At 42.4% G+C, this 11,046-nt stretch overlaps 1 protein-coding gene across 3 annotated transcripts in view; it reads right to left on the bottom strand.

Moving 5' to 3' along the window:
- LOC109530463 (protein arginine N-methyltransferase 8-B) overlaps window positions 1-11,046 on the bottom strand; it is a 24,040-nt gene that overhangs the window by 11,005 nt on the left and 1,989 nt on the right. For 2 of the 3 annotated variants that reach the window (XM_019894226.1, XM_019894224.1), the window contains exons 2-6: window positions 7,389-7,622; window positions 5,972-6,127; window positions 3,761-3,824; window positions 2,712-2,854; window positions 965-1,052 (exon numbers count right to left, since the gene is read on the bottom strand). In XM_019894226.1, coding sequence (XP_019749785.1) covers window positions 965-1,052; window positions 2,712-2,854; window positions 3,761-3,824; window positions 5,972-6,127; window positions 7,389-7,622 — 685 coding nt within the window. The remainder of the gene's footprint in view (window positions 1-964; window positions 1,053-2,711; window positions 2,855-3,760; window positions 3,825-5,971; window positions 6,128-7,388; window positions 7,623-11,046) is intronic. The other variant, XM_019894225.1, reaches the window with a different exon arrangement.

Raw genomic sequence — 11,046 nt, 5'->3', positions numbered from 1 at the left:
GTCATCCGGGAGGGGCTCAGAGTAGAGCCGCTTCTCCTCCACATCGAGAGGAGCCAGATGAGGTGGCTCGGGCATCTAATTAGGATGCCTCCTGGACGCCTCCCTGGTGAGGTGTTCCTGGCATGTCCCACTGGCAGGAGACCCCGAGGACGACCCAGGACACGCTGGAGAGACTATGTCACCCAGCTGGCATGGGAACGCCTCGGGATCCGCCAGGAAGAGCTCGAAGAAGTGGCTGGGGAGAGGGAAGTCTGGGCTTCCCTCCTAAAGCTGCTGCCCCCGCGACCCGACCCCGGATAAGCGGTGGAAAATGGATGGATGGATGGATGGACATACTCGTGTCACGTTAAGTGCCTCCAACAAGTGTGAGAACTGATCTGCTACACTTTGAATAATGAGATGTTCTTTTCCTTCTCCACATTTCTCTTCCCATCGTTCTGATATAAGTTGACCTTGGTTTCTTCTGCCCACAGGCTCAGGATCTTGCTTCACTGTTGTTTTTTTTTTGGCAATATGACGAGTAGTTGCGCCTAGTGGTTAACCCTACGAATTCTAGTTTGATGATAATACCCCACAAATATTCCTGACAGCTTTTCCAAGAAAAGCTCTGCTATACTCCATTTTAGTTGACATAATGATCATTACTACAAAACACAACTTGAGATTTTTTTTTAAGCCAAATAAATGGACTTTTCTTCAATTGCCACCTCAGTCACTTGGTCTCAAGCCAAACGGAGCTTTTGTTTTACTTCCTGAAGACAAAAGCACCTGCAGGGAGGACACACCTTATTTGATTATGTCCACAGACTGAAATTAATGAGTCATTGTCTGCAAATGTTTTTTCATGCATGCATTAAAAATGAAGGCCATAATTACAATTATGTCGGAACCGAATGCTTTTGTACCTAAATGTAACACAGACAGGCACCAAACTGCGACACATGCATACTTGCAATGAACTTACAATGAATTTTGAAGTCTTTATACTGCCTGTCCTCTATGGCCAACACATACAAAGAGGCACGATCGGGAAACATGAGTCCACCTGGTTTCTTTTAGACAAGAGAAAAAGCAGAGGAATTGTCAATTATCACTCCAATTTTAATAGTTCTCACATGATTCACAGTCATTCATCATCTGGTGCAGAGATCTTTTTTCCTGCACATGACACAGATCACAATTTTATTTGGACAATGTTCAAATTTGGTAGTGTGTTTGTCATCATCATACTTGGGATCTTAATATGGGGAAAACCATAACAAAAAGCTTGATCTTTCTTAAATATTCATGATTTTGCATTTACTTAATGTCATTAAAAAGACAAAAAGTTAATTGTTTCAGTCAAGCTTTTATAATCTCATCTAATCTTAATTCTTTGGGGGATCACTCGTGGAATGCAGCTCTCCTGGTGACTCCCAAAGAAAACCTCAACATCTTCATTTCAGCCACCTGCACAGCTCCACTTCTTGTTGTCTCTTCAGTGGCTCATCGGTACATCATGTTCGGCCTCACCACTGTCTGTTTTTCCCCATTTCCCCCATCATCTTCGCAGAGACTCTTCAATCACATCACACCCCTTTACTCCTGTCCTGAGTCTTGCTTCCACTACTCTTTCCCATAACGTCATTGTGTGGCTCACCAACTTGATTCCTCTATATAGTTACCGCAACTCTGCACATCGAGCTTGTCCTTGAAAATGCACACCAGCAACCCCCCCCCCCCCATTTCTCAGGCATCTTCTCACACTCTAGAATTCTCTTGAACGACCCGAGTCAAAAACTCTACAGCCACCTCTCCTAGATGCTTTCATACCTCCAAGGATATGTCATGATATCAACTGGCTTTCCATTGTCCTCCTTTTTAGGACCTTTCTAATCTATTCCTTACCAATCATTGTTACTTCCTCTTCTCCCACAATTGCTTATTCTATTCTTCCTTTGGACTCCTCAAAGAATTCTTTCCATCTATGCGGCACATTACAGGCACAAGACCGCCCCTTTCCATCTCTATCCTGATAATCACCCTAACCTGCTGCATCCTGCATCCTTTCCATGTCCACCTCTTTGTTGGGCCAAGCAGGAAAGATTTGCTCACCTTTACTGTCCAACCTGGCATATATGCCTCTTTTTTGGCCTTTGCTCTACGCCGCAAAGGCCAAAAAAACGGTTGTGTCACAGTTGATTTGTTTGGGACCAACAGGTGGCTCTGTAGGGCTCCTCCCACAGCGGCACACCTGTTGGTCATCATGTCATTAGGTTTTCTGTTAAAAGGACTCCCGGCCAGACCACTCGGTGTCCGGTCATTGTGGCTGTTTCTGTTGCTGTCAATGCTTCCGTTGGTTTGTGTTTATCATGTCATATTTTTTTGCATTATGCCATGGGTTTTGTTCTTACTTGTTGTTTTCAGGACTTTGCTTGTTTCGGATTTGGTTTTCTCAGTGTTTGATTAATACATTTTGTCGAGTTCACCCTGCTCCTACCTCTTGCCTGCTTTTTGGGGTCCTCCACCACCCCCGCACCGTTCCACTTGTATTATCACCTTTACTGAGTCCTCTCAATGTCCCACTTCTTCTTAGCAAACATTCCAAGTCCTCTTCTCATATCACAAATTGACAGTTATTTAATTTTTTCTTCAAATATAAATATAAATATGCAAACTATTATTCACAGTAATTCAAACGTTTGAGTTCAATTTGTGTCAGGAGTGCTTACCAGCCACTTGTCCCTGGCAAAGATGACCGTATTCAGCATGGATTCGTAGAAGAGACTATAACCCATCCACTCAGATATAATGATGTCAACCTCCTCCACGGGGAGCTCCACCTCTTCCACTTTTCCATTGATGATGGTTATCACTAAAACACACAATTGAAATCTCATAAAAATGCTGATTCTTTCTAACCATCCAAAAATCTTGAATCCATCAGGTTAATTGTATCTATGCTCTTCTGAAAGGAATGCCTTCAGATGTCATGACTTGAGATATGGAGGACTTTATGCGGAAACGTGAGAACGGAAGAAATGAAACCACAAACAGCGAGCGCTTATACAAAATTTGTACCAGTGTTGTGTTCTTATGGAAATGTGTGGACCAGCTGGAGTTTCACCAAAGCTCTTGTGAAGCTCTGCCCTTGGAGAGAGTAGCTGAGTACAGCTTTTGGTTGCTCTGTTTGAACGTTTAGAGGGTTGATACTAAGGCCAGTTTTAATGACATGTGAACCCCGATACCGCTCAAAGTGATTGCAAAGTGATTACATATTTCTTCTGCCTTTAAAAGTAGTGTACTGTACGTCGCCGGCATATACAGATATACAAACTAGAACTTAAAATTACCTTCCATTGTTGTTGTTTTTTTCATTAAACAAAATTGGATAATTTCACACAGCTGATGATCTGCCACAGCACCCTGGTTGGAATCACTGGTCTACTCTCTTTATGACCATGTAACTCATAGGTGTCAAACTCAGGTCCTGGAGGGCCGCTGTCCTGCATGTTTTCCAAGTCTCCCTGTTGCAACACACCTGATTCAAATGATCAGATCATCAGCAAGCTCTGCGGAAGCCTGACATCGAACCTGTTCATTTGAATCAGGTGTGCTGCAACAGGGAGACTTGGAAAACATGCAGGACAGCGGCCCTCCAGGACCTGAGTTTGACACCTATGATGTAACTCTTGCATTGCAGGTTCAGTTGCAAAATGGTATCGATTAAGCTGTCAGAGAGAGACTCTGCATTGTCATCGTAAAGTAGAGTAGCTCTTACCACTGTCGAGGTGGTTGGACTTGATGATCCTTTCTGAGTATTCTGAAATACTGGAACATTCAATCTGAGGGAGAGAGGAAAGCATTTTTTTTCTTTTCAAAGGTGTCTTTTTAGAAGAGACATTTTCAATTCAGAGTTTTTGCAGGATTAGGGGATGTGAACTGTTCATTGGAAAGAAAGAAAAACTCCACTGCGCATTGTATTCCATCTTTCTGGGGTCATTTGGGAAATGCAGCCGTCATATGACAGGAGAGCCATCTGGTCAACACGAAGACATTTGAAGAGGAATGAGACATATGAAGTCTCGATGTGTTGCATTAAAAGACAACAAGCTACCCTTTTGGTATGATTACATGGAAGAATGAGGTCTTTTGTTTTTGCGAAAGAAACTGATCAGCATAAGTATCGAGGAAACCTCCACTGCGAAGGACACCACATTAGGGATCTCCTCTTGGGCATTTTCTTTAGAAATAAAGATCAAACCTCCGCTTTGAAGTCTTTCCTGACTGTTATTTCTTCAATAATTCAAGACAGACCATTAACGTACATGCCAAATTTTGTCAGTGTTGTTTCAATATCAATTAAATAACTGCAACAATGCTAATCTGTTAATAATTATGATGTGAATAATGCTTTTGTTGCATGCCATTAAAACCATAGCCATCATACTGACTTCTTAACACCAGAGTGAATCAGTGTGTGTCGTTATTTTTGGATTGTTTTTTTTTTTTTTTGATTGGCACTGTGTGTGTGTGTGTGTGTGTGTGTGTGTGTGTGTGTGTGTGTGTGTGTGTGTGTGTGTGTGCGCATGTTTCTTTTTTTATTCGACTGTGTCTGCTTATTCATGAGCGTACGTTTTTGTCACCAACGCTAGACGACCAAAAGTTAATTTCAACCTACTCAGGTGAAATGGGCTCAGGACAAAAATTGCCTTGGAATGCTTCCACTGCGCTAGTGGACACCCAACTGTGCGTACTGCATAGGGGTAGTTTGAGAAGGAGAAGCAGCAGGGGGCCGAACACGAAAAGAATAAATACATTATATGTGTGTGTGTGTGTGTGTGTGTGTGTGTGTGTGTATAGGTGTCCACGCTGTTCAGAATAAATCCGTTTGTGTGCTAGCCTGTTGTCGGTCTTAAAACAGTGGTGACTTGAATAAGGATTAGCGTAAGCCTCTCTTCCATTCCCAATGAAACACAACTAGCCTGCTACGAAGATGACACATTTATTTTGCAGTGCACCCAATAGCTGTCATCACAGACGGATTCCCCACGATCCCGAAACAAGTTTGTTTTTGCTTTGGCTCGACTAATCATTTGCGAAATGTTTAAAAGAAAATTGTTACTTGATCATTTGATGACAGAATGCAAATGTAAAGCACATGTGACCTGATGGGATAGGTTATTTAGTACGTCTCTTGGACATGCAATCTAGCAAGTGAGTTATTGGCACTCCTGAATATCAATTTCTTCTTTCTTCTTTTAAAATTTACACATGATTGTATAGTGTTGAGTTGGCCTGTAGCCCAGCCTTTTCACCTCAATGGATGGCTCATGTTTCATATGATGCCTTACTAACTTTTGAGTAGAGCGGTATGGGCATATTGTAATGCTCAAAAGTAGATTCAATCCCTCAAGTCATAGTTCCATTTTTTGGTGTGTTTGAGCACAGCCAGATGGGTGCCAGTGACACAAAACTCAGCCGAAGGAGAAACGTAAATGCTCAGCAGAGAGAGAGAGAGAGAGAGAGAGAGAGAGAGAGAGAGAGAAGGAGAAAAGAGAATACTCACGCAAGCGCATGTCAACCAGTACCTTATAATTCTAAGTTAATCATTCCTCCCCTGAAGCAAACATATAGTCCCAAAATAGGATCCATGTGGTTATCCTAAGCTAGCGGTGCGTATCCTCAGACATGACCTGACTAGCAATTACTTGTGCCCCCAGTACAAGTGACAGAGAGCGCTCTTAAATCGTTACTGCATGGCATGTGTACCGACCTGAGAGGCCATAGCACTTTTATCGCCTGCCTGAGAAAAGAGATTCTTCTAAGATTAGAATAAACCTGACCCATGGTGCAGCGGTTCAAATGTCCAGATACACATGGAACAAGTCATACAGAGAGCTGCATACCATACGCGCTATCAAGATGGGATGGATTTCGAGCCTGTTGCTTTGCCACTGTAAACCTCCATACAGAATATTGTGTTACCTACCCCATACACATGCTTTGCTCCTGCTTTGGCTGCAAACATGGATAAGATCCCAGTGCCGCTTCCAACATCCAGAACTATTTTATCCTTGAACACGTGCTTGTTGTGGTACATGGAATTGCGGTAGGTGAGCGTCCTCACTTCATCCTTCAACATCTCCTGGTTTAAATGTAAAACAAAACAAGGTGAGAAAGATGCTGATAAGGGTGACCCCGTGGGAAAGTGGCAATTTGTTTCCCTGAGTTTGAAATACAGTCTGACAACTGTGTTTGTGGATTTGCTGTGATATATGCACTGTGTGCTCGTGTATTGTATCAAAGTCGCATGGTTTTACAAACAAATCAATAAAAGGTGTTTTGGGAGGACTCCCATGAGCCTCTGGGCTCAGTCTATTTATTTCTCCTTTTTTGCCTTTACCTCGCGTTGTGAAGTGCGGTCAGAAGCGAGATAAATGTACCCCGACTCTTCTCCTAAATCATTCGTCGAAAAAAAAAAGTGTGTCACAGATCAGACTAAGTGTATGTTCTCTTTTTGTGAAGCCTTGGTAAAACTGGACATAGTTAACATGTATCTTCATTAGAAGAAATGTGTGCAATAAAAGAAGGAAAGCAAGGATTTCAAGACGCATTTTAATAAGATGACATAAGTGTGGTGCTGTTTGGTTTTATTCATGAGCGCTACAGCTGGATCCAGTGGATGTGCAGATTCATTTGTATCTGTTCTGTTATATATTATTTTACTTGTTGTCTTTGTCTTGTTCGGTTTATGTTCATCTTTTTCAGCAGTGATAACATCTGACCATTTGTAAGAAGATTGAATAAATTTCTGTCATGACACTTAAATGGTCGGGCCCATGGCACATCATGTACAGTTGAATCAGAGTTCACTTTCAGTAGTTTTGGCAGTATTGTTGGAGTAATGTGCTCGTGGACGACCAGATCCAGCGAACAGAGTTCTGGTGAAGAAAGTGATTGCTTTGTGTCACTTGGCCCCCCACTTTACTGCAGCGTCGGATTAGAGTGAAAGAGTTTTGCCCTGCAAGTCAAAAAACAGACATCGTAGGATACTTTCCCTTTGCTAGAGGTCTGTGCTCAACTTATTCCATATGATGCAAAGGCCTGTGTTAATGACATCATTATGGACAACTTTAAACCGTTGGAAGTGCTTTCAGTTCGGTTACACTTGTATTGTTGCTATCTGTGGCCGGGTTCGGTCTCTATCCCTGACAAGTGGCAGGGATTCACTGTACCGAAGTGCAGTAAATTCACATAAAAAGTGCCCCCAGCAGTGAATGAAAAATCAGCTGCTGTAAAATAGTTCCAAGTGGACAATTTACTAATGTCGTTTCACCTGCACAAGTTCCATGTGCCAATGATTGTCCTTCCAAGAAGTGTGCTAACAGCAGGATATACCAACTTACCTCATGGATACCAAAGTGGGCGTAAGAGTCAAAGTAGTAGTCTTTTGAGGTCATCTCCTCTGGATTACAGAGCTTTCCCATCTTGCCCCTTCCAGAGCAGCTCGGAAGGCTGGCAGCGTGTGGCGTATGTGGTGGAACAAGAGGTCTTGGGGTGGGCTGGACGGAAGGCACAGGCTTTGGCAAAGAGGTTGGCTGAGCCGACTGTGATGCAACGATGCGGACCGGCTGTGGCTGCTAGAGAAACAGTAGATTAAATTTATTACCAAAAAGATGATGCTTTGTGATTTTAGAAATGCACCTTAAAAATGTGTACACATTTAAGATGAAAATGAACAAAGTGGAATTTAAGGTAAGAACTGACTGTTAGTGGCTTAGATTTCTTTATTCTTTACCAAGCTCGAATGCCAGTTTGGGGCTCCATGTGTGCTGTTTAGTGAGTCCAAACAGTCCACCAATTCTGGAGCACACTTGGATCTCCATCTTGAAGTCAGCCTGTCTGTCAGCACAAGGCAATAAACTGTTGTTCTGCACAGAAGGTGCACTCATAATGCCCTGATTATCTTTTCTAAGGCCTGCTGGGTAGGCTGTAACGGGCTGTGCATTTGTGAGTGAGTGAAACAGAGAACCCATAACAAAGAAACTGATACACTGAACAGGTCACTCTAGTCTTGACAATCCATCCATCCATTCATCCATCCATACAATTTGTAATCCGCTTATCTTCAGGGTCGCGGGCGTCTTGACACTCCTTCCTGACCTTAATTGTTCCCGCTGGCAAAAGCAATAAATTGTTTTCAGCACAAAAGGGTCAACATGTCCAGAGTCCCTACCCTAAATGAATGTTAATGGATTGCTCACTGGTAGCCTTTTGTGAAAGAGATGTTCGCATGTGTACCTCGAAATTGGAAGATCTGGAGGGACAAGAGAAAAATGGCATGGGCTGGAATAGGCTCTAGTCACCTGTGACCTTACTGAGGAAAAGTGGTATAGAAAACGGAGGATGGGTTACTCATTATATACATTATGTGGTTTGTTCACATATCACATACCTCTCCTGTGGTTGAGAGGAAAGTAATTTCATCTATGCTGTATGTTGCACATGTAGCACATTTGACAAGAAAGTTGACTTGAACTTGAACTCGAACTTGAACTTAATGCTGCTCTATCGATGTTCAGTCATGTCAAGCTTGCCGATTTGAAATGGAACAAATTAAGTCTTGAGGAACTCCAAGTTTTAAGGGGACAGATGTGCACACAGACAACCATGTGCAAAAAAGTTGACCTGATAAATTATACGCACTCAAAACCTTTACAGTAGCTGCTTGTGTGCTAATTCATCGATTGTACTGCCACTAGATATGCGAGTGCTGGCCTCTTAGAACCTGCACTACCCATTATCTCTTTCTCTTATCCTGTTCACTGTGGCAGGATTGCACTCCTCTTGCATTGTCAAAACCAATCAACCATTAAAAATGGAAAGTTATAGCCAAGTGTAGAAATTCAGAATGACAGCGATATGTGCTTGGCCAAGGTCATAAGGTTTGATAGAAACAGCACACAGTGGGGCATATATGTACATCACATTTATATTTGTGAATATTTTGCATTGATTGTAGACTCCTTGTTGCAGTGGGTATATATTTTGCGGCAATGCCAAAGAGTCAAGTTGATGTAGCTTGAGCCATTGCACTTTCAAAGTATTCATGAGTAAGTTACTTAGCACATTGATGCTGTTGTATCAAGTTTTGAGCAGAAGTCGTTAAAAAAAAAACAACAAAAAAAAACACCCAAGACGAAAACAGCTGCAAATGAATGAGAAATATTCTGTAAATTAACGCCACACAACTGATGTTTGTCAGGACACAAGGAAACACGACCGAAAGGGATGTCTGAGCAGACTATCTTGAGACACGAGGAACAGTCCCACCTATGTTGGCGTACATTTTCTTAGATCGAAAAGGTACTTGATATCCTGTTAAACAGCTGGGCTCCATCTTTAACACTATTATAGAAAAAGAGCGGCATGATAGACCAAGAAACTTTGGTTCATATAACTGTGCAGTATTATACATCACTAATTTAACTCAAGTCATACAGTAATTAAAATCAGTATAGAAAGTGATAGAGGGGTTTGAATGAGACCCGGAGACAGTAAACTCGTAAGTTACTGCAAGTGAAATATTGTTTTATTTAGAGTCATATTTATAGTAAATGTTTAGGAACACTTTCCACTTTTTCTGACGTGACCTTCGCCCTCTCACAGACTTACTGGTCATTCTGTATCACTGCCGTGATATCATCCATGGGCTGAAGTTCTCGGTGGAAAAGAAACATTACATTTGCAGCAGAGCAGACAAGTAAAGGGAGCGGCTCAAACAACATCAATGCATCTTCTAATGCACTCGCAAATGCAAGCACCTAGTGCAGGCAATCAGAAAATTGTGTTCTCAGTTCTTGGATGTATTGTATCTCTATATCTACATTTGGCTGGATGGATAGCTACATAGATATTGAACATACCAGCACTTTATATTTTAAATGTTGTAAATGTCCAGCAGAAAGATCAATGACAATAGTGAGCACTGAGCATAATGATAAAAGAGTAACTGATGTCTAATTCAGGGTTATCATTGTGGTGCACGCAGGCAACCGGTAGCCCTCAAGGACAGTCCGCTGGCCTGTTCTAAAAGTAACTCACAGGTGAAAGGACATTTTGATTTTCTCGGAATGTTACCAAAGTGATCATTTGAAAAATATAAATGGGTTTTCTCTTGGTACTTTGGTTTCCTCCCACAATCTAAAAACATCCTGGGAGGTTGATTGAACGCTCTAAATTGTCCCTATGTGTGATTGTGAGCCCAAATGGTTTGTCTATGTGTATCCTGTGATTGTCTGGCAACCAGTTCAGGGTGTGCCCTGCCTACTGTCCGAAGACAGCTGAGATAGGCACCAGCACTCCTGCGGCCCGTCTGAGGATAAGTGGATGAGATAATGGATGGATGAAAAGTGCTTTGTTACAGCTGCAGCTGTTGTGAAATGCACTACATAATTAATCCATTGATTCTGTCTCATTTTCATTATCTTGAGGTAAGATTTCTGATTTGAAGTCTGGTAAGCATGGTCCTGTTTTTGTCTATTTCCAGATGAACGAGATTTTCACTCATCAGTCCCCTTGCTGAAAGAAGTCACAACTGAGTGTAGGTCTCTGGTTGTTGTTTCAGATTTATAGGTTGGGCGCCACGGTTGTCGGCTGGTTAGGACATCCACCTCACAGTGCAGAGATTGTGGGTTTGAATCCAACTATGGCCTTCTTGTGTGGTGTTTGCATGTTCTTGCATGTGGGTGTTGTCCGGGTACTCTGAATTTCTCCCACATTCCAAAAACATGCATAGTAGGTTAATGGAACACTCTAAATTGTCCCTGGGTGTGAGTGTGAGTGTGAATGGTTGTTCGTCTATGTCTGCCCTGTGATTGGCTGGCAACCAGTTCAGGGTGTACCCCGCCCAAAGTCAGCTAGGACAGGCTTCAGCACGCTCGAGACCCTCGTCAGGATAATGAATGAAGATAATGGATGGGTGTGTGTGAGTGTGTGTGTGTGTGTGTGTGTGCGTGTGAGTGTGTGTGTGTGTGTGTGTGTGGGTGGTGGTGGTTGTGTGTG

Source organism: Hippocampus comes, unplaced genomic scaffold, assembly GCF_001891065.2.
Source record: "Hippocampus comes isolate QL1 unplaced genomic scaffold, H_comes_QL1_v1.1 scaffold104, whole genome shotgun sequence".
In the NCBI taxonomy this organism is placed as follows: domain Eukaryota; kingdom Metazoa; phylum Chordata; class Actinopteri; order Syngnathiformes; family Syngnathidae; genus Hippocampus; species Hippocampus comes.
Note: the sequence above shows the minus strand (reverse complement) of the source record. Positions and strands in the feature narration are given on the sequence as shown.